Raw genomic sequence first — 23,094 nt, forward strand, 5'->3', positions numbered from 1 at the left:
GCCGTATCGCCTCCTTGTTCTCCCATTTACTACCGACGTAAGCAAAGAAGCGTTTTTTATTGTTTTTAATGCCTCTGGCAAGCCTGAGCTCATTTTGTGCTTTACCCTTGCAAACCTTTTCCCTTCAGGAGTTGGCTATACATTTGAATTCTTCTTTAGTGATTTCTCCCTTTTTCCACTTCTTGTGCATGTCTTTTTTGAGTCTTAGACCAGTTAGAAGTTCTTTGGACATCAATTCTGGTTTCTTTGCACTTGTCTTATTTTTTTTCTTTGTTGGCACTGTTTGCATTTGCGCCTTGAGTATTTCACTTTTGAAAAACTCCCATATATCCTTAACTCCCTTGTCTTTTAGTATTGGCGTCCATGGAATGCCGCTCAGTATTTCTTTCATTTTTTGGAAGTCAGCTCTCCTAAAGTCCAGAATGCGGGTTTGACTTGCCTTCGTTTCGGCCTTCCTTTGTATTGCAAACTGCAGGAGCACATGGTCACTTGCCTCTAAGGATTCAACTACTTCAACTGCATTGATCTGGTCCTCTGCATTTGTTAGGATGAGATAAAGAGTAGTCAATCCCCTTGTTGCCTCTTCTACCTTCTGGACCATAAAATTGTCCGCAAGGCAAGCGAGGAATTTGTTGGACTTTGTACTCTTGGCCAAGTTTGCACTCCTGACTGTGCCTCTCTGCCTCTCTTTCCATCCGTGCGATGCCTGTTCAGACCCACGTGTTGCTCACTCTCTTTCTTTCCTCTCCTCTTTCTCTCTCTCCCCTCCCCTCTGCTACCTTCCCAACCCCATTCCAGTTTCCACCAGCACCCATTTTTAACTCCCTCCCCCTTTATTTTGTTCCCAAACTCTGCCTCCCCATGCCCTGAAAAAATGCCTGCCCATGAAGTGCAGAGAGGGCACTGGGCCTGCATATAAGAAGTGAGTACTCATTGCAATGGCACATCTATCTGGCTTGGAAAAGAGAGGAAGAAATGAGAAGAGGAGGAGGAAGAAAAATGCTGCATGCTTTCTTTGCTGCTTTTCCCCCCACTGCATATTCGCTTCTAGGGCAGAGGGAAGCCCACACCCACAGCCCCACCCATTTGCAAAGGAGCCCTCCCCCTTTCCTTGCTCATGCCCACCTACCCCCACCTCTGCTTTCCTCGTCCCATTACTGTCCCCCTTCCCTGCATCTCATTGCTAGGCACTTGGGCTGCATGCAACACCTTATTTATTTATTTATTTATTTATTTACAGCATTTATATTCCGCCCTTCTCACCCCGAAGGGGACTCAAGGCAGATCACATTACACATATAGGCAAACATTTAGTGCCTTTTAACATAGAACAAAGACAGACAAACATAGACTCCGAGCAGGCCTCGAACTCATGACCTCCTGGTCAGAGTGATTCATTGCAATGATTCATTGCAGCTGCTCTCCAGCCTGCGCCACAGCCCGAGCCCTTCTAGGTGTTCAGCTCCACTTCATCTTAGTTCAAGGGATGTGTGTCCTGCTTAGGGCAATGAGGTAGGTAGATATATACATTTCTTTTGCATCATATCAAAAAAATATGTGGTGCAATATATCTATCTCATCACATACTATATATATTATGGGATGAGAAGCTTCAGTCAGAGTAACTCTTTTATCTATTCTATTCACCTCTACCTTCTACCTTTTATTTTTCAGTGATTGGTTTGGGAAGGCACCAAAATACTGTTTGCTTACACTTGAAAATTATCTAGGGCCAGCCCTGCATGGAGGAGAGACTTTTTTCTCTCCAGAAATCCAGCAATTATGATCCAGTCCATGAGAACAATCCATCCATCAAGTCAGCTAGAGAGAACTATGACAGGACTCATCTCCCTGCCATTATTCAACATCCAGTCTTAGTAGTTGCTGACATCCCAGAAAATGCTGAAGACTAAGACCCCATACATTACATGCAAAATAAATATATGTGTGTTTTTTAAGTTTTCAAACTTATTTCTCAGACATATTTCTGATCTTTTTTTTTTTAAAAAAAAGAATAATAAATAAAGGTTCAGCATGTGGAATAAGAACACAACTTAGTAGAAATTACTTATATTCGGCATTGCATCCACATTCTGAAGAACTCTATTTCAAATTTAGATTAAGGCAAAGATGTTGGCAGAGACTGGATGGCCGTTGTGGTACATCTGATTCTATGTACTACCAGAGTGGGAAAAATAAAGGCCATGTCTCCCAAATAAGAACTCTTCCAGTCAATGATATGTTTCCGAATTCCCAAAATTTATGATATTGTAAAGAGTGAGACATTGCAAATTTGTTCCCAATTAGAATTCATGTGTGCTGTGCTTTCAGTGCTCTGGCAACTTTTCCTACTACTTGTCTTTGGATGCCTAACTGTCAGGCTCACTTCAAAGGACCAGTCTGAACGCAGATCAAAGATAGCTGCTCTCAAATCCCATCTTTATTGAAGAATACATGACTTTGGAAAAGTCGAGAATGACCTAATGTTTACATACATTCAATTTTATCACTTCTGATGCAACGTAATACCACACGCAAATATCATCATCAAATCCCACCCCCTGGATCACATTACTACCATTCCCACACTATATCAATTATAATTGTTTATACTTTCAACCCTGAGTTCCCAGGCTCATTTTATCTTCTCCCGCCAGGTGCTTGCAGGGTTATTTATGTTATGTTATGAAGCCAGATTCAGGGCTTGGAAATTCAGCCCTGGGATTTGGCTCCATGACATGGCGCCCTCGTTTTCTTCGTCCTCCTCTTCGGTTCTTCTTTCATCATAATCCTGAAACAAATCAAACAATAACTCTATGTGTCCATTTTGTCCAAAGTCCCCATGTATTTTTTCAGCAAACTGCGATGGAATACTGGGTGTATTTTTCCTAAACTTTTTGGCAATGCCAACTGGAAAGTTACTTCATTGATAACACCCTGTATTCTGAATGGTCCAATATATTTGGGGCCCAATTTTCTCGAAGGTAGCCCCAATTTGATGTTTTGGGTACTTAACCACACTAGATCTCCTTTATCCAGTTTATCGCCTTCCACCCTCTTTCTGTCTGCGAACGCTTTATACTTTTTGTGTGCTTCCTTTAAGGATGCAGTCACTTGACTCCAGCATTCTAGCATTTGCGTTTTCCATTTCCCTGCCTCTGTTTCCTCATTCTCTGTCCATCTTGGCAACTGGGGCAAAGGCTGTATTTCATACCCGTAAACCACTTCAAAGGGGGTTTTATTTGTTGCTGAATGTATAGTCGAATTAAAAGCTAGTTCTGCAAAAGCCAACCACCTAGACCAGTCATTTTGTCTCATGTTAGAGTACATTCGAAGGAACTGCCCAAGTGTCTGCTGAGTACGTTCTACCGCCCCGTTTGTCATGGGGTGAAAAGCAGAACTTAGACTCCTTTCTGCTCCTAGCATTTCCAAGAATTTTTCCCAAAATTTTGCTGTGAATTGTACTCCTCTGTCACTGAGCACTCTACTGGGACATCCATGCAGTTTGTAAATGTGGTTTATGTACAATTCAGCTAGTTTCTCGGCTGATGGTAGTTTCGTCAGTGCTATAAAGTGGGCCTGTTTAGAAAACAGGTCTAATACTGTCCAAATATAACGATGTCCTTTGCTAACCGGTAGTTCCCCCACAAAGTCCATAGCTACACATTCCCAAGGTCTGGTAGGTTCTGCTACTGTTTGTAATAATCCCATTGGCTTCCCTCCTCTCGATTTATTTCTGGCACAATCATCACATTGAACAACATGATTCTTTATGTCCTTCCTCATCCCTGGCCACCAGCAATGTTTTGCTATTGCCTTGGTTGTTTTTGTAATTCCTGTATGACCAGCGCTCTGGTTATTGTGAAAACGATGCAAAATCTTAATCCTTAATGTTGCTGGGATATACAGTTTCTTGTTCACAAACCAAAATCCCCCCTTCTGCTCCCCCTTTTCTGCGTTGGATGTGATCCACTGATCTCCATCATAAGACTGTTTCAGTTCGTTTCCCCAATTATCTTCCCCGTCGAGTTCAACAATAGCAGTGTTCTCCTTTTGGGTTTGCGCTCTTGTCCTGACAGCTAAGCCCCATTGTTTATCAGAGAATATTGTTCCCTCTTTTGCTGTGGTTATGCCTCCGTGTTGAGGCATGCGTGAAAGAGCATCTGCCAAGACATTCTGCTTCCCTTGAAAAAACTTTAATTGGAAATCGAACCTGCTGAAGTATTGCGCCCATCTAATTTGTTTGGGGGACAATTTTCTAGGAGACTTTAAATACTGGAGGTTCTTATGGTCAGACCAAATTTCAAATGGGATTCCGCTTCCTTCGAGGAAGTGTCGCCAGCATTCTAAGGCTTTTAATATGGCTAATGCCTCTTTTTCCCATATTGGCCAACATTTTTCAGTTTCGCTGAACTTCCGGGACAAATATCCGCAGGGTTTTAAGTTCCCATTTTGATCTTTTTGCAATAGTACTGCCCCGTACGCACAGTCTGAGGCATCGCAATGGATTATGAAAGGGCTCCTGATATCGGGGTGTTTTAGGATGGGTCCTTCTGTGAAGCATTCTTTTAGGGTTTCAAATGCCTTTTGGCATTCTGGCGTCCAACCCAGTTTGGCGCCAGGAGCTTTTACTTTTGCTGTCTCCCCTTTCCCTTTTGTTTTTAAAAGTTCAGTAAGGGGTGCGGTTATTTGCGCGAAGCCTTTTATGAAGGATCTATAAAAATTTGCAAACCCCAGAAATGATTGCAATTGCCTCCTTGTTTGAGGCACTCCCCATTCTTTCACATCTGATACTTTAGCTGGATCCATAGCTAACCCTTCTGGAGATATCCGATACCCCAGAAAGTCAATTTGAGTTTTATTAAATTCACATTTGGACAGTTTTGCGTACAGCTTTGCTTCTCTTAGTCTCTTGAAAACTTCCCGGACCAATTTTACGTGCTTTTCCTTATCTTCGCTCACAATCAAGATATCATCAAGAAATATGAATACCCCTCTGTACAACAATGGGTGTAGTATTTCATTTATAAGCTGCATAAAGCAACCGCCTCCATTTTTTAATCCGAAAGGTAAAATTTTATATTCAAAATGGCCGAATGCGCAGGAAAATGCAGTTTTCCAAGTATCCTCCGGTTTAATTCTTAATTTATGATATGCTTCAATTAAATCCAGTTTGGTAAATATGCTCCCTTTCTTCAATACGGTAATTAAATCCTTTACTAAGGGCATAGGGTATTTATTGTCCTTAGTAATTGCATTTAAATTTCGATAATCAATGTACAATCTTAGGGAGTTGTCTTTCTTTCTCCTAAATAACACTGGGGCCCCGAGAGGCGAATTGGATGGCTTAATGAAGCCTCGCGCCAGGTTTTTATCGATATATTTCCTCAATTCCTCCTTCTCCTGCACAGACATGGGATACACTTTTGGTTTTGGTAAGTTTGCTCCTGGGGTTATTTCAATTTCTACTTCTATATTCCTTTTGGGAGGTAATTTACTGGCCTCTTTCTGATTGAAAACATCCACAAAGTCTCTGTATTCAGGTGGCAATAGCTGTGGGTCTATCTCATCTGCTTCATCTCCCTCGTCCTCCTCTTCTGCAATTTTGCTTATCTCCCATTGCGTCTGCTGTTCTTTAAATGCTAGGCTCTTTCCTCTCCAATCTACTTCAGGATTTGCCTGTTCGAGCCATGGTATCCCTAATATTACGTGGTATGTGGCAATAGGGGCTATCACAAAGGATATTCTTCCTTCCCATTTGCCTATTTTACATGGGACCCCCCGTATTTCCTTTGTTGATACTTCCCCAGCAGCGACTGATCCATCTAGCTGCGAAAATGCAATTGGGGAGTCAAGCGCCATCTGCTGACATTTCAGCGCTCCTGCTAATTCCGGAGTTATAATGTTTCTAGAACAACCACAATCCACAAATGCCTTGCAGGTGGCCCGATTCTCTAGCCCCGAGAGGCAGATTGGCACTACTATCATGCGTTTGTCCCGACTCACCAGTTTTTCTGAAGATTCTGGGGCTTGCACCTCCTCTTCCGCACGCCTCCCGGTTGCTGGCTTGGGCTTTGGGGGTTTTGGCGGCCCCCCCTTCCGGGCCCAGCATTCTGCTGCTCGATGGCCCGTCTTCCCACATACAAAGCATCCCGGTTTAGGTTTGTTGTCGTCTCCTCTGGAGGGAATCCCCGGCCTCCCTCCGGGTCTTTCCTGCTTCCTCGTTTCTCCTCGACCTCTCGCCACCGGTCTTTGCTGGCCGCCGCTGCTCCTGAAGCGCTTTACTTGGGCTAGGGTGGATTCAACGCGCCCCGCTAGTTGAATCCATCCCTGGAGTGTTTCGGGGTCATCTCTGTGCGCTGCCCAGCTGAAAATCTCGGGGCGTAGTCCCTCTTTAAATAATTCCACTTTGGTCACTTCAGACCACTCTGGTACCCTTTCCGCGAGGTGGAGGAATTCCTCTGCGTACTCGGGCACCGTTTTGTCCCTCTGCTTTATTCCTTTCAGCTGGTCTCGAGCCCTCAATTGCTCTAGCCGGTCTCTGAACCGGTTTTCCAGTGCGGCGAGGAAGCGGGGCACTGACCTCAGGCATGGGTCGCGTCTGGCATGTAGTTGCACATACCAGCTGGCTGCTCCTCGCTTTAGTGTGTTGCCGATGGCTCGAACCCTGCTTGCTTCGGAGGGGAATGTGTGTGCATTGTCTTCCATGTATCCTCTGATGCTAATTAGAAAAAAGTTCAGTTCATCTGATTCCCCTCCGTATTCTAGTTTGAGATCTTCCCTTCTTGGCATCCATTCTGCAGCCCGTTGATGCTGTCTGGGAGGCATGGGGAAGGGTTGCATCGGGTTTCCTCGGGCGGCCCCTTGGAACACGCCGCGCCCCACTCCGGTGGTCATTCTGCGCGGCTCCCGAAATTCTGCCGCCGCTGTCGGCCCTTCCACCCATCCGCATACTGGCCTCGCTGTAGCCCCCGCATCTCACCTTTCCTCGTCGTACGGCACATCCTCCTCCTCTTCCTGGATCTCCCGCTCCTCTCCGCCTTCGTCTGCAAATCCACTGGACCCGATCCCTGGCCCCAGTGGTCTTTCCACCCCGACGCCCATTCGGGGGGTTGGGAGCTCTGTTGGAGATGGCGGCCTCAGAGTTCCCAGAGCTCGCTGGCGCTCCACTTCGCGTGCCATTCTGTCTCGGAATTCCAGCTCCTGCCAGTATTCCTCATCTCCCTCGTCCCTTGCCGCCACGGGACTCTGCGTTGATGCTCGCTGGCCCCTCTGGCTCCAATCTCCTTCTTTACTTGGCTCTCTCTCGGCGCCATATCGGATGGGCTCCTTTTGGAGATTCTCTTCCAATAGTGGCACCAACCTCCCCACGGTTTCCGACAGCCTGGATAAATTAGTTTCCAGGATGGATAACCGCAGGGCCACGGTCTCCGGCATACTTCCTCCAGATCCCCAACTGGTTTCTGCAGCCGCAGAGACGCCTCTTCCTCCCCTGGGAATCCTCTGGGTCACGCCGTTCGGCCTGGGGTACCCCGTAGAGGAAGCTATGGCTTGCAGCGTCTCTTCTCTCTTCGGCCGGGCCCCTTGCGAAGGCCTCCCTGCTCCATTTGGGCTTTGATCTCCTTCTTCACTCATTATCACTTCACTGCGAATTCCGCAGGAGGGTGAGAACGGGATTCTCGACTTAAATGTCAGGCTCACTTCAAAGGACCAGTCTGAACGCAGATCAAAGATAGCTGCTCTCAAATCCCATCTTTATTGAAGAATACATGACTTTGGAAAAGTCGAGAATGACCTAATGTTTACATACATTCAATTTTATCACTTCTGATGCAACGTAATACCACACGCAAATATCATCATCAAATCCCACCCCCTGGATCACATTACTACCATTCCCACACTATATCAATTATAATTGTTTATACTTTCAACCCTGAGTTCCCAGGCTCATTTTATCTTCTCCCGCCAGGTGCTTGCAGGGTTATTTATGTTATGTTATGAAGCCAGATTCAGGGCTTGGAAATTCAGCCCTGGGATTTGGCTCCATGACACCTAACACTATTTCTAAATGTTCAGTTTCAAGATTTAAGTTTCTGCAATGCTAGACATTTGGAGACAGAAGAAAAATTTAACTAAACCCAACTTTAAAATACCTTAACAGGGAAAAATACAGAGTAATAGGAAGGAAATTAGAAGAGATGTGCAGTTCTTGGACCCTGTAAAGCCCTGGTTTAGACAATGGACTTGGTGAATTCAAACTACCTTATGAATGTAGATGAACCTTACAAATGCATTTTCCCTAGATTGCCACTGTTGAACAAATGACTATAGTTTTAAAAATGGCATGGGTTCAATTATTTGTGAACACATTTTTAGTGCACATGTGGTTTTCTACTCATTGCCATTTTAAAGGCATTGCAAATCTTACAAATATTTGGATTCTCAAGGCAGTACATTTCATCCTGCTGGCAGTTTCTGGAGGTGCAAAGCATCTACTTTTATTATAAAGTGTGCACCCAAAATTAATCCAGTGGTATTTCTCTGCATGTTTTTGGGGATGCCAAGGGAGCCATGTGGATTGTTTGCTATTTGCCAGCAACATACAATGGGAAATGATCTTTAAAGTACTTCTGTGCTAGATTCCCAGTTTTGCTTTATTGTCCAACAAAGAAATAATCAAAAATAATATCTCCCAAATCAAAACACCTGCTGGTATGGGAATGAAGACATGTGTTTGCTTAGCCTAGCCTAGTATTTTCATCTTTGAGGGCTTCAATAGAGCTACACCCCAGTGAGAAAATTACTTAAAATTCTCAGCAGTAAAACTCTAATCCATGCTAAGTCTGTATTGCCATTTTCCTGCAAACAATATAGATTTGTTTTTGAATGCATCATAAAATGAACCTATTTTTGCTACCTTTTGGTAAACACAGAACTGCTGGAGAACTCCCTCTGATTTCTCAGTGGATCTAAATAAATCATTTTGAGTTGTGGGGGTGTGGGGAAATATATCTGGTTTCAGGATTGCTGCACAAATTATTTTATAATATTTAAGAGCCTTAGACACGATCTTAGTACTTTATGTTTGGCATCGAACACAAAACAAATTGCATGAAATTAGCATAATATGGTAGAGCTATAATGAGCCATTTTTTGAGCACAAGCTCTGGTCACCTGTATGTAGTTTCATTATACTGTATCTTTTTTGCCAAATAGCAAGAAAATAAATGCAATCAATCAGTTATACATATGCAATGGATGGAAGATTGTATCTTATGGAGAAGATTATAGATCAGCTGAAAGGAAAGATTACTTCCATTAAAATAAAAGGTTTTTAGGGTATATATGTCCAAACAATTATTCTGACTTTTTACTTCTTTCTTGACCTACTTTATTGAAATTATATTCATTGAGATCCCAGATAAACAGTATTAGTTTAACCTGATATTTTGCTAGTGTCATAAAAGATTCCTTTTTCATGAACCCAGGTCTAATGGCAACATGCCAGGACAACAGACATATTTGCTATAGCTAGCTGTAAACACAATTGTTTGCAAACAGTGCATCTACCAAAGCAAGAGCATACTATAGGCACCCCTATGTGTTTTCACACATACTTCTCTTGTCCATTCTGTTTCATAGTTTATTTCTATGTTAAAGATACTTCCCACTTTTCAATTTAACTTTAACTTCTTTTTCTTTTCCATAACCTTTCCAAAATGAGAAATTAAAAGTTCATGTGCTCAGTCAGAAAGCATGCCTCCTACTGACTTAAATTTGCTTAAATCTAGGCAGAGCATTAATTGATTGACCATCATGTTTCATACTGAAGTCAGTAACATACATTTTATGACTCCAACACATGGCTTGTGGCCACATTGTGTGTTTGTACACTAGTTGTTTGTTTAGACCACCTGAAATTTTAGAATAATTCACACCTTAAGAATGTAGCAAAAAGATAACAAATGAGAGACACAGAAAGGTAGAAGAATGCCAAATGTGAGTTGACTGTAGTCTAGAAAACCAAAGAAGGGAGGAAAAAATCTGTATTTAATCTGAATGGTGTGTGCATGTGAATGCAGGGGAGTTTGTGTCCTGAATTGGGAGGAGACAACACTTAAAAGCAGCAAGCAAGCAGAGATGAAGTCTAGTTAATCTGTAGTTAAAACCACAAAAAGCTCTTGCTAATTAGGCTGTAAAGGCATTATCGCCACTCATTGATCCTAATACTTTGGTAATTAGAGGAAGTGGACAACAGTTAGCTGAAAAAGATTCCCATCACTGCTTGCTAAATACATGGGCTTCATGTTTCCCCCCTCATTCTTGAACCATCCATTTTTTTCTGTATGCACCAAATGTTAAGACTTCAAGATGTTGGCATTTAAACCAAACACAGGGCATTATCACACTACTCCTTTATGCTATATTATACCCTTTGAAACCTTTTCTAACCAGTCTTGTGAAGGTAGCTGATTGTTGATGCTCTATATCACATCTTTAACATATGTGTGCATTAAGAGAGTTACCGGCATGTTTTTGTCTGCACTAATCTTTTCATTACAGTATCTAGTTTTATACCCAGCCCTTACTTTATTATTACTTTTCCTATTTTTTATTTTTAAACAATCATTGCCATAATGGCACTACAAAGGTAATATGGTATGATTTAGAGCCATATGATTTTTACACCACTTAAATATTCTATGGTCAAAATCCTATAATTTTCCATTGTATGTACAAAATCTTCATGCTTCTCTTCAGTCAGTCCTGAGATACTTTATATTTCTGGCTGAAAAGATTTTGCACTCTTGTTCCATTAATGAACTCCAGTCTATCCCACAAGAGTGACATGTTTCTTCTAGCTGCCTGCCTGATTATACAGAAGCTTCCCGGTTTCTTGAATTCTGAGTTTTTATTAATCTCTGCCTTAATAATAGTTCCTTTTTCACTGTGGCTTTAGTCTTAGGGTTATTACTTCCTCCATTTTGAGTGTAATTTTATTCTTTAGATGTTCAAAGCTCTCCCCAGACTCTGGTCCCGACAGGATGCTCTTAAATACACACTTTTATTAATCATTAATATATATTTCAAATACCTACAAAGACACAGGGGTTTTGGAATTTTTCTTCTTTCTGTTCAAGTATGAACTTTAATATTAAATTACTCATGTGACAAAATGGCATGTACCAGTAATCACAAAACCATGTCAGGGTTTTTGAGCTCAAAAATAGGAATCCATGCAAAGGTAGCTTTTTCAGTTCTATTCAATGTTATGGCAAATATATACTCATGGATTATGTCCAGTGGTGGATGTCTACCTATGGAATAAACAGATTGTCCCTGTCTCTGTCCCTTTGTAATCCTTTACCAAATTTAATCCATATCCCCAGAGCAAGTAAGGTACAGAAAATGCAGGAGAGGGAAAATATTGTCATGTTGCTTAGGTAGGACTCATAATGCCTTTAACTACCTTGAAATCAATTGAAGCCAAATAGAGGAACACATAATGCCAATATTTTTAAAGGCTCTATCAGCTTTTTATCTTAAAGAATATAAAAAATTACTTGATCAGTATTAATGTATCTATAATTATAATTTTGAGGAAGGTGATATTCACAATTTAGGAAATAAAATTCTAAACTGTTGTATAAACAGCAGCCTAGAAAGCTATGGAATTTCTGCTGTATTTCTTTGCTAGCTAATGAAATACATTTTTAAAAATACATACTCTTTTTGCAATAATTTAATCAACTGTGCTGTCATCAAATGAAGAATCAGTATGGTTGCCTTGGTGATGGAGATTATTTGTGCAACTGCTGGATTCTGTCAGTTTTCTAAGCATGAATTCATAATTTTGGGTTATTAATAATATGCCTCTCTGATGAAGATAAATTGCATCCTTTCAACTGGCCATGTAAGCCTTCCATGAAAATACAACCGCCTTGGCAATTCAGCAAGAAGATTTTATAAGATTATCAGAAAATTAAACCTATTTGTCATGAAGAACAAGGCAGATGCTTACAAAAAAAACCAAAAAAAAAAAAACCACAACCTGAAGTTTCAAGGAATATTAATCCTTTCCTGTCTCTTAAATGATATGAGTTCTTTGTGGCATATTATATTTGAGTCCAAAAAACTGCCACCATTAAATAGAAGTTATGCCTTAAATTTCTGAATTAAACCTTGGTGATCTTTAGGACTTTGGAACTAGAACAAAATGTATCACTTCCCTAATAGCATTTCCAGTTGCTGCCTGTACTCTCACCACCCCAAGCTCAATGGGACCCCCTTAAACTCAAGTTTATTTCTGTCTGTATTGTCATGAATCTGACATCAAGAGGGAAATAAAATGTGGCTGCAGCTCTCAAAAGGTGAAGAAAAAAATACTGTAAAATCTGGAACACAATGATGGTGTTTTCTTTAATAACTACTAGGTTGTTAGTCATGGTGGAATGTGTGAAAAAGAGATAAGGCACTGGGAACTGGATATTTTGTAGGAAGCAATTTTAATAATTAGCCAGGCACCTGTTTTTTTTTACTTAATATTAATAGTGTGCTGTTGGACTCAGTTGAAATTAATGCAAATTTAAATCAGTTTGTTAAATATACTGACTTTTCATTGGGTTGAGTTGTCCTAGATCAGTTTGTGTTAGCAAGATGAATATAGATGGACTTCTGATATTCTTCATCAGGGGATGCGGTCAATTCAGATTAATTTAGGTAGTTTAATAATATTTTAAGACTGTCACTATCATAAGACTTGTCAACTTCCACCAGCACTTTCAAGTAATTATTTGTTTTTAAAATTGCTTTTAGTAACAATGAAGTATTTTTTTTACCTAATATATCTTTTGGCATTTGAGGGCCAGTTCAACATGTCTATGATTGTTTGTTTGTTGTTAAATTATTGGAACAGATTTGCTGTCTCCCAGACATATTCTTTTCCTGGCTAGACCTTCCCTCCCTTTCTTGATTATACTTTTACTTAGCAAGAAAAATTATCTATGGTTGCTAATCCTGGAATAGGTTCACAAAATTAGGTAATAAAAATGATATTTATTATGCCACCTTAATTCAAGAAATGCATCATGTCCAGAGAAGAGCAACTAAGAATGGTAAAATATCTGGAAACTTAGCCTTATGAGGAATGGCTGGATATGTTTATCTTGGATTATAGCTATAATTAAATGTTAGAAGGGATATCATGTAGAGCATAGAACAAGGTTTTTTCCTGCTTATCCAGAGTCATGGGTGTGAACAAATGGATTCAAATTATAAGAAGAAAGACTTTACATAAACATTACAGAAATCTTTTTAATAGTAAGAACTGTTACACAATGGAATAGGCTGTGTGGATGGTGAGTCTGCTTCTTCAGAGGTCTTCAAATAGAGTTTTGGTGGCCATCACTCAAGAGTCTTCAACTGTGTTTACCTGTAGGATTAAAGTTTGGACCAGATTATCCATGTGGTCCCTTTCATCTTGATGAGTCTGCATATTGACTAAATAACAGGAGTTTAGCTGACCTGCAAGTTAGCATCTGGGAAGCACCTGCTCTCAAGATCTTCAGAATCTTATAGGCTGCTTATAGGTCTCAATCTCCTTTGATGCATTCCTACAACTATTTCTTGAAAAAAAATGTGTGAGTTTCCAATAAGGTGGGGAAATAGAATAAAAAAGTGGAATAACGGCTTTGCACAATGTATTACCAGAAATATCTCATACTATTGAACTATATACAGAGATCTGTTTAGCTGATGGAATTGTTCTGGAGCCAAATGCCACAGAAAATGTTGTTGCCGCTATAAAAGAGAGGCAGGAAATTTTTACAATTGCTTTCACCATCTGGAGCCCACCAGTACCACCTCCCACACTGTTCCAGAAGTCCATCAATGCTCTAGAGCAGATTTTCAGAGGACATAAGTAGAGTGGAAGAGAGGAAATCAGAACAGCTTGCTCCCTCCCACAAAGTAATGTCTTTAAGGCCTTTTGTGAATTAACTGCACACAAAATTAACTAGACACAGTTGTCACAGAAATCTCATCTTTAGAATAATTCTTCTGACAATAATGGTTCCATTTCAGACCAAATATTTTAGGGCAGGAATGGGCAACCTTTGGCCCTCCAGGTGTTTTGGATTTCAACTTCCACAATTCCTACCATCCAATAGGCTGTTAGGAATTGTGAGAGTTGAAGTCCAAAACACCTGTAGGGCCAAAGTTTGCCCATGCTTGTTTTGAGGAATTTTGAGGGAAATCTAAGCAGTATCTCTACCAAATCTATGAAACTGCTCAGGATGCATTGACCCCTGAGAAACTTAGATTAAACATCTCAAGTTTTTAAATAAGAATAACACTGACTACTGTTGTGTTGTAATGCACTTTTTTTTACTATTTATCTTCTAATAGTTATTTGCTATTTTCCCACAGAGATTCAGAAAGACAAGGCAGAAAAAGAAGAGAAAACTGAAAAAAAGCCACCAACAAAGGGTAATTTTATATATATATAAGAAATTATGTATTACATGTATAGTGGACATGTTTCGTCTGAATTAAGAATGCATGCAAACTTACAACCCTCAATCCTATTGATGCTCTCAATTATAATCAATTGTTGGATGATGAATAAACATGCAAGTAAATTGATAGATGAACATGTTTGTTTTATTTTTGACATTGTTTATTTTTATTGAAGTAGTTGCATCTGATGCATGTTTTTAAAATTGAAAGTTTTCTGAAAAGCTGATGCACATTTTCTTATTCTTATCGTGTTTTGGTATACATTTTAATGAGAAAGTGCAAGTTTTGTAATCTGATCCAAATAAAGTTCTTCTCAATATCTAGCTACCACTGCTTTAGTAGTTCTTCCTTCATTTTCATTAAATATCTTTCCTAGCATGACTCACTCAAAAGAAGAATGAATTATTAACATTAAAGGCATAACTATAAATTGAAGACAATGCCTTACATAATGATAGAATCATTTTCATTCATAATTTCAGATATTTTCCTTGCAATTCACTGCGAACCTATTCATAGTGTATTTTGTAATCATTTCCCTGTGATAACATGGATTTTCTTCCAACAATAGTTTGGGTTTGTTTTTTTTGTTTTTGTTTTTTTGTTTACTTGCAGAAATTCAGATAGAAAAGCCTGAAAAAGAAGAGAAAATTGAAAAGAAGCTATTACCTAAGTGTGAGTATTTTTAATTATTTTTATGGTAATTTTCTATATATTAGTAGGAATGTGGAGAGCTGCTTGGAAACCTCTGAAAACACATGGACAACTTGATGGATGTATCCAGACAGCCCTTTAAAAGTGGGAGCTCCCACATGTTAAAATGCAATCTCTTTTCTGTCCCACAGAAAAGTGATTGCACTCGCCACAAAGCAGGAATACTCTGCTTTGTGACGAGGTTATTTGTTAGTGGGTTTGTCCCATGTCTTCCAAGAAGGTGTGGGGCAAACCTACTATGGCCACTGTGTGGACTGCCTAATCAGAAGTTCTGGGACTTCAGAAGGGGGCTGTCCACACAGCTGTCTCACTTTTTCTGGGCTGAATCAAAGTCAGGAAATGCAAGAGGGCTCCAAACCCCTTCCCAAACCCCTTTAAAAAGTGTTTAATTACTTACAGAAAATTACTTACAGGGTCGAAATTTCCCTTCTGCCGGCCCTCTTCTGGAGCTTAGTAATGATGCACCAGAAGAAGGGGGGGAGTGATTTTCTCCCCCCCCTTCTCTTGGCGTATCATTCCTAAGCGCCAGGAGAGGGCCAAATGAAGGGAAATGTTAGCACCTAAGTAATTTTCTTTTTAAAAATGTTTTTTGAATGGGTTTGGGGAGGGAGTGGGGGGTTGTCTCCCTGTTCTCCCAGTAGGTACTGGGAGAACATGTAGACAACACATGCAAAAAGCACGGGCTTCTTTGGCGGTGTGCAGACTACAGTCTGCCGCAACCCAGGTTTTTAAAACCCAGGTCAAAGTGGACTTTACTGATGTCTGGAACTGCCATATGCTTGGATAGTTTATCTATCTATCAATAGAATATCAGTTGATCTAGCAATCAGAGGCAACTGTCAAGAAAATGAAGCTATTTAGGTACATATGGGGAAACTGCTAATTTCCTTTCACCAAACTCTAGTAGTGAAGATTGTATAATGACCAGGATTCATCATCAGGCATTGCTTTAACACAATCTATACTCATATTGGGAAAGATTGCATAAAGAAGTTGCCATTATCACTGTCCATAAACCCAGTAAATTTCAACTGCTTAGGCCCCTTTTACACTGACATATAATCCAGATTATCAAAGCAGATAATCCAGATTATCTTCTTTGAACTGTCTTATATGAGTCTACACTGCCATATAATCAAGTTCAAAGCAAATAATCTCAATTTTATATGGCAGACTGATGGGAATCATAATCTCATCATTGAAACCTTTGCTGGGCAACAAAATATGACATTATTATCCTGGCTATTGCCAACATGCTAATAATTGTGTGTGTGTTTATGCACCTTCAAGTCTACTGTTGACTTGTAGTGACCCAAGGAATTTCCTAGGATTTTCTTAAACAAGAAATACTCAGATATTATTTTTTGTTGGTACAGCATGTGGTATCCTTTGACAGTCTCTCATCTAAGTAAAGACCACAGTTTTTAGGGTATTTAGGACTATTGTTAAAGTCATTTACTGTCTTTAGCAATAGGGGGGGGGGGAAACCCTGACAGTACCATTTCAACTTGCAGTAGCTACACTTTGCCATTCACTAGAACTCCTACAGGCTGGTCTGTTTGCCAATGACATCTGCCACTGCCCGTCACTGAGATACTTGATCTTCAATGAGCTCTTGGCACTTGGTCAGAGAGGTCCTGAAAGTTGCAGCGATTGCAATTAAGTCTCTTAACAATAATTTAAATGTGTGGTTGTCACTGGCAGTAGTAGGCAGCAGGCAAACGACCGCTTATGTGCTCCATAACAAAACACTACCACAGCAGAGTGGTTGCCAGAGGGTCATATTTTGAATTTTTGAACAATTAGTCATTGCTTTAGGCAATATGGAATTTGGTCCATATTTGATCATCCATACTGAACATAGCAACCTGGGTGTTAGTCCCATGGGTTTCAGGAGAAAATACTTCTGAGCTGACATATAAAGCACTATATTTAAGGTAATTTAACTTTCTGACAGTTGGTATTTATGTTAGTAATTACATGGATTCAATTTAGTTATAGAGTATGAAAATAGAAAGTAAAAAAAAAACCACAGTGTGTTATGAACACTTTAAGTTAAGTATGCTGACTTGTACATTTATATATTAGCTACATATTAACTGCATTAAAATCATCAATCCACTTGGCCCTTCTATATCCATGGATTTTACATCCAACCACAGTTTGAAGATATTCTGCCCCCTCCCCCCGTCATTTTATATAAGGGTCACCATTTTACTATTCCTATACATCTAATGGGAGTTGAGCATGCCCTGATTCTTTGTATCCACAGTTGGGTATGTGTGTGTGTGTATCTACTAGAACCAAATCCCAGTGGGTCACCTGGGCCCATTGCATTACCATGAATGCCTTCAGGTATGCTGATTTATATCAACCCCGTGACTTATACTGAGTTGTTTTAGGCAAAAAGTCCTCAAAAGGGGATTTGGTGGCTTCTGGATGTTTGGTAGGTTTCTTTATTCTAGAAGTGTATGAATGGCGAATCGTAAATGTGAAGACCTCTGCTGAAATGTATCTTTCAACCTCATTAGAAGGGGTACATTTTGGCGGCAACACCAGTACCTCTTTAGTTTTGCAACAGAGCCCACCGGTTCCCATCCCATGATGTTCAGATACTTGCGATGGAACTCTGTCACAAAACTAAAGAGGAACCAGTGTATGCCACCAGGGCAGCAATATGGGGGGATTCCTATGTTACAGTGGGATCTATGGGGGAAGCAGAGACTCTTCCCCCTGTGGGATGCAGTGAGGGGGAATCCAGTCAATGAGGGGCATGGAGCGACAGGTTCTCCATGCCCCGTGCTGGGCACTGCTGGATTCACCATGATGCATGGCAACTCCAACAGCACACATAATGAGGTCATCAGTAAAGACAATAATATTTTTATGAACATTGTGAAAGGAGTAATATTGCTCATTAAGGACAAAAACTTTGAATTTTGTTGTTATTTTTACAGTTTTTTTCTAGAAACACTGTAGCAGTTATTAATTGTTTACCTACCAATGTCTTGTTGAGAAACCCCATTAATAACCTAGTCTCAGCATAGTCCTATGTAGAGATAATAAGATATACAAAACAATGGCTATGTATTTGGGTGTCTTGCTCTGTCTGATTTTATTCTTGACTCTGGGATACAACTCAGACAAAAAATGACCTGTTGTTAAGAAGTCATTTGAAGGAGTTGAGTACCTCTTTCAATATAGGTCAAGTACCTAGAGTTGATTTCAGATTAACAGAGAATAAACTTGCAAGTAACATAACATATTACTTCCAGTCTTTACATCACAAGTTCTTCTAAGGCCAACCAAAATCAAGCTAAAAGAACCAAAAACAATTTAAAAATCAAAACAATAAAAAATAGCAATCTAAAAAGCATATTAAATATTTTACCAATTATAGCAAATTAAAACATTTTAAAACCAGGTATCTTTGTGGATTTGAGCATAAATATTGAAACCAAATGCTTTGAAGAAAAGCCCTTTTTAAACATGTCTCTAGAGTAAAGCCAGTTGGGTCATTGGGGCAGGGAAGACCCCACAATCTGAGTGCCATAACAGAAAAGGTTCCCTTCTATGTTCTCACACAATATATAGCTACACTGCACCCCACCCACCCCATCCCACCCCACGGGATATAGAAGATGTCTCTTGAGAAGACCTCAGTCCTTGGTCAGGTATATTGAAAGAGTCACTTCTTCTTTTAGGAGGGAGGATTCCTATTCTGAGCCTAAGGCAACTAGCCTAATGTTCATAATAAACCGAGGGTGGGAGGGGGACTGGGCAACGAAACAAAAAGGCTCAAGTAAGGGGGTGGCTGCCTTAAATAGCCTAAACTATGCCCCTCATGAAGGCTGAGGCTGACATCGCACCAGCCTCCCAAAAACAGGGCTGGCTTCCACCATGTAGGCTTCAGTGGGAGCTCTTCCTCCACCCCTGGCTCGGCTCCTTGCCTTGCTGTGGGATAGTCTTAGGGCTTTTAATCCCATCAGCAGCATCTTGAATTTAAACTGGTCCAGTGTCATCCTTTAAAACCAGTGTCATGTGGCTTCTGGAGGGAAGATGTTTTGGTCAGAAATCTCACTGCTGTGTATTGCAAATAGATGCAACATCTTACTCATCTTAAGGGATACATAGAACAAATTTCAGAAGTCTGAGAGATGGGATGGATTGTTACCAGTGCATGAGTGGATTTGGCCAGTTTATCCTTCCTAATATTTCCCAGGCAATTGACCTAATACACTAATTGTAAAAGTATGTTTTTCAACAACATTTACAAGTCACTGAATTCATTGTTAAAGTTTGCCTATATTGTCCAAAAGGTAGCAATATGTAGCACAGAATCTCTTGAGTGCACAAAATCAGCTGGCTAACCAGATGGGAACATGGATAACTGTAGACTGTGTTGGCATGATAAACAAATATCCTTTTCTACCTCCAAATATAGGATGAGGGAATGTGCTAATTAGTCTGCCAGCCCTGCTGTGTGTGTTTTGGCATCCTACTCACAGCACAATATGTTAATTTCAGACACCACGATAAAGTGACCACCACTCCATCATGACAGGAAAGAACTGTGGCTTACGTCTATATGCTTATCTAGAAATGGCAGGTACTGCCAAAATAGAATGAACAAACATTTTTCATCTCTTTTTGGTCACAAGGCATATTTGCAAGCCATAGAAATATGTCAAGATATAGGCATAACTGTTAGATAAGGTATTACTTTGTTTGATTCTGCCTATATATCTGTTGCTGTTCTTTGCATTTTAAACTAGATCATTATGCTGGGTTTTATTGCACTTTAATATGGTTCTAAGCTGAATAAGTGGCTTTGTAGCTTCATTTATTTAAAATACCCTCTAAAGCACAAGAAATAAAATCACCAGCAAAGCACACTAAAATGCCATGTGCCATTTCAAAGGCTAGCCAATTTATTTTAGCATGAATTTTCATCAGAATTGTCTATGGGGTCAGGACCTTGTGTGAAATGAATTCCAAAGTACCCAGGTGTGTTACAGTTGAACCAAAATAACCTCAACCAGAAATTTCCCATCTAGTTTGCAGAAGGTATTCTTGGAAGGCCTTTAGCAACAGTGGAGGGACATGTATGTGAGGTTCTGACACCAGTAGTTTTAAAAAATCCAAAGGGAAAAAAATCTAAACATGTTATGGACACATTTACATGGGCCAAATGAGTTGTCCAGGAGTTGAATATGACACATGAGGTGTGTTTGTCTTAACATGGCTTTCGCGGAAGTCCAGATATTCCCCAAAGCTCTAGAACATGCCTGCATTTTGGGTCATGCCACTTCCTATTTGGGAAGTCGCTAAAGCAGTTTACATTACCATCTCGCTTTTCCCAGCTTGAAGACATGAGATGGCAACAATACTGTCCCATTATTTTGGGCTTTGTGGTGCCCCCAGCTATGAAAATGGTGCTGCTTAGCACCTATAGTGATGCTAGTTGGAGCAATGAGGTCAAAGGAATGCCAAAAGGAGAATGCCAAGCAATGAGAAGCACTTTTTGGTGCCCCATAGGCATGGCAAAGCTCAGAATAATGGGGGCAAGGTGGCACCACTGAACAGGTTCTGGTGCCATTGGGCAGTGTGTACACTATCTAGCCACTGGATCAACTTGGGGACATGCAATGTGGACAGGCTGAACTGAAGTACCCACTCCACATCAGAATAGCTATTTCTGATATGAGTCAATGCCCCATATGTCCTCTTCCTCTGTTGCAATGTCCCTCTCTTCCTAAGAAATGGCATTGAATATCCTTCTTCTCCCTGTATCTGAATTCAGCTGATCCACCATTCGTTGCAAACAGATGAAAACCTGAAATGGATGGGACCCAAAATAAGCAGTGCTAGCCTGACCTTTCAGGATCCCCAAAATTCAATCCAGATTTGAAAGGATTGTCATAAAAAAGGCAAGCTTACTTCCTTTCAATTTTAATTTGGGTGTAGTGGAAGTCATTTAGGCAAGGGGTGGGTAGGCTCAATGTTTACTACTGTCACCTTCCCCTGCCCACCCTTGACATAACATAATTCCAGATAGAGCTAAACATGACTAGACGAACTGGGAGAGGCTTCGCTGCTGCTCAATCGCATAGTCGCTTCCGTCTCTTCGTGACCTCATGGACCACCAAAGCTCCCTGTCGGCCGTCGCTGTCCCCAGTTCCTTTAAGGTCAAGCCAGTCACTTCAAGGATACCGTCCATCCATCTTGCCCTTGGTCGGCCTCTCTTCCTTTTTCCTTCCATTTTCCCCAGCGTGATCTTTTCCAAGCTTTCCTGTCTCCTCATGATGTGGCCAAAATACTTCAACTTTGCCTCTAATATCCTTCCCTCCAGTGAGCAGCCAGGCTTTATTTCCTGGATGATGGACTGGTTGGATCTTCTTGCGGTCCAAGGCAGAGGCTTCAGGGAATTTGAAATGCCTGACTCACATTAGTAATCAAAGAGAGAGAGGCTGGAAAACAGTTCAGTTTCCCCACCTGTATAGTATTTTCTGTAATTGCACAACCTGTATTACAACTGCTGCTGTAAAAAGGAATAGTGCCAATCTTTGAGAAAAGTGGTTTTTTTTTTTTAATATATATGCTCATATATGATGACCTTACTGTACTCTCTGCTGTGGTGAGCAATTTCTCACATATGGTAGTTTCTGAAGACTTTATGAGCCTTTTAAGTAAAAACATGGGTTGCAGCAGTGTGAGCCAGCAGCTGTCTGTGGGTGTTTGTTCTGTATGTGGAAATCAGGCCACGAGCTATCAGAATTTAAAAATGTAGTGCCTTCTGAATATACAGGCTTACTAAAAAACTTACCATTGCTAATTCATCTTCTCGCAGCTGAACTAGTTTTCCCCCACCCCAAATATATATTTTTAAAAATTCACTTAGCAGGCAATGTATTTTTATTAAGAATAGAAAGTTACTCTGTTCAGGATTGAGAATAGTTTCCCAGTTGTGTATAGAAAACAGTTTACTTATGTAATATGAAAAATTAGATGATGCAAAGCAGGTCAGACTTACAGAAAAAACAGCTGCAGTGTAGAAACATGATTCCATTTCATGTATCATGCACAGAATGGTCACATGGGGAAAGGAGGCAAAATCAGTCCTTCCATGCTTTCTACAGCCAAAGGTTTATCCTTAAAATGTGATATATTAAAATGATTGTTTATATTTCTACATGTAAGATTCCTGTACAACTGATAAATCCTGATTGGCTGAAGCATGCATATACAGTATAACCCCCTTCAATATCCACAGTATCACTTTAACTGCAAAACATATTCCCTCAAGGAAGTATTTGTGGGCTTCTCTAGGTCCTCCAGTGCTATTCTGTAGCATGCTTTTGGCCCAATTATGCTCAGAATATAGGATATGCTACTATCCATAATTTCAGGTATTCATGGGGGTGGGAGGATTTCAAACATGTCCCTTGTGGGTAAAGGGATACAGATTACCATTCAGCCAAGCAGATACCTGTAGGTAAAGGGTTAGCTAGTTTATAGAAGTGTATGCCTGTTTTAACCCTCAACAGCTTAAGAAATTCCTAACCAGAAACAGCCATAGTTGTCTTGACTGAAATCTCTCATTCCTGGGCTCAGGCCACTAAGGGACAAGGGATGGCAGTATCCTGTCACTGCCTCCCCCCAATCTGTGTCATTGCTGTTGCAACACCACATCTGCTTTGTTCCTTGGCACTCTGGCTGCTGTCATACAGAATACTGGAGCTCCCGTGGAGGGTGTTTTTGTCCTCCCAGCTTCCTTAGCTTGTGGGCACTGTGGCTGATGGTAGCCAAAACGCTAAAGATCAAGTAAGTGTTCTGTTGCTTCTGGTGACTCATAGAGTG

At 40.5% G+C, this 23,094-nt stretch overlaps 1 protein-coding gene and 1 long non-coding RNA gene across 13 annotated transcripts in view; one reads left to right on the forward strand and one right to left on the reverse strand.

Moving 5' to 3' along the window:
* Window positions 1-23,094, forward strand: part of trdn (triadin) — a 303,322-nt gene that overhangs the window by 71,265 nt on the left and 208,963 nt on the right. For all 12 annotated transcript variants that reach the window (XM_062979180.1, XM_062979220.1, XM_062979204.1 and 9 more), the window contains 2 exons: window positions 14,431-14,490; window positions 15,136-15,195. In XM_062979180.1, the coding sequence (XP_062835250.1) occupies window positions 14,431-14,490; window positions 15,136-15,195 (120 nt within the window). The remainder of the gene's footprint in view (window positions 1-14,430; window positions 14,491-15,135; window positions 15,196-23,094) is intronic.
* LOC107983553 (uncharacterized) lies at window positions 13,298-14,435 on the reverse strand. The gene is made up of 2 exons (XR_001730925.2): window positions 13,528-14,435; window positions 13,298-13,435 (listed from the first exon to the last, which is right to left on the reverse strand). It is a non-coding gene; the product is annotated as an uncharacterized LOC107983553 (long non-coding RNA).

Source organism: Anolis carolinensis, chromosome 1 (genome assembly GCF_035594765.1).
Source record: "Anolis carolinensis isolate JA03-04 chromosome 1, rAnoCar3.1.pri, whole genome shotgun sequence".
Lineage (NCBI taxonomy): Eukaryota > Metazoa > Chordata > Lepidosauria > Squamata > Dactyloidae > Anolis > Anolis carolinensis.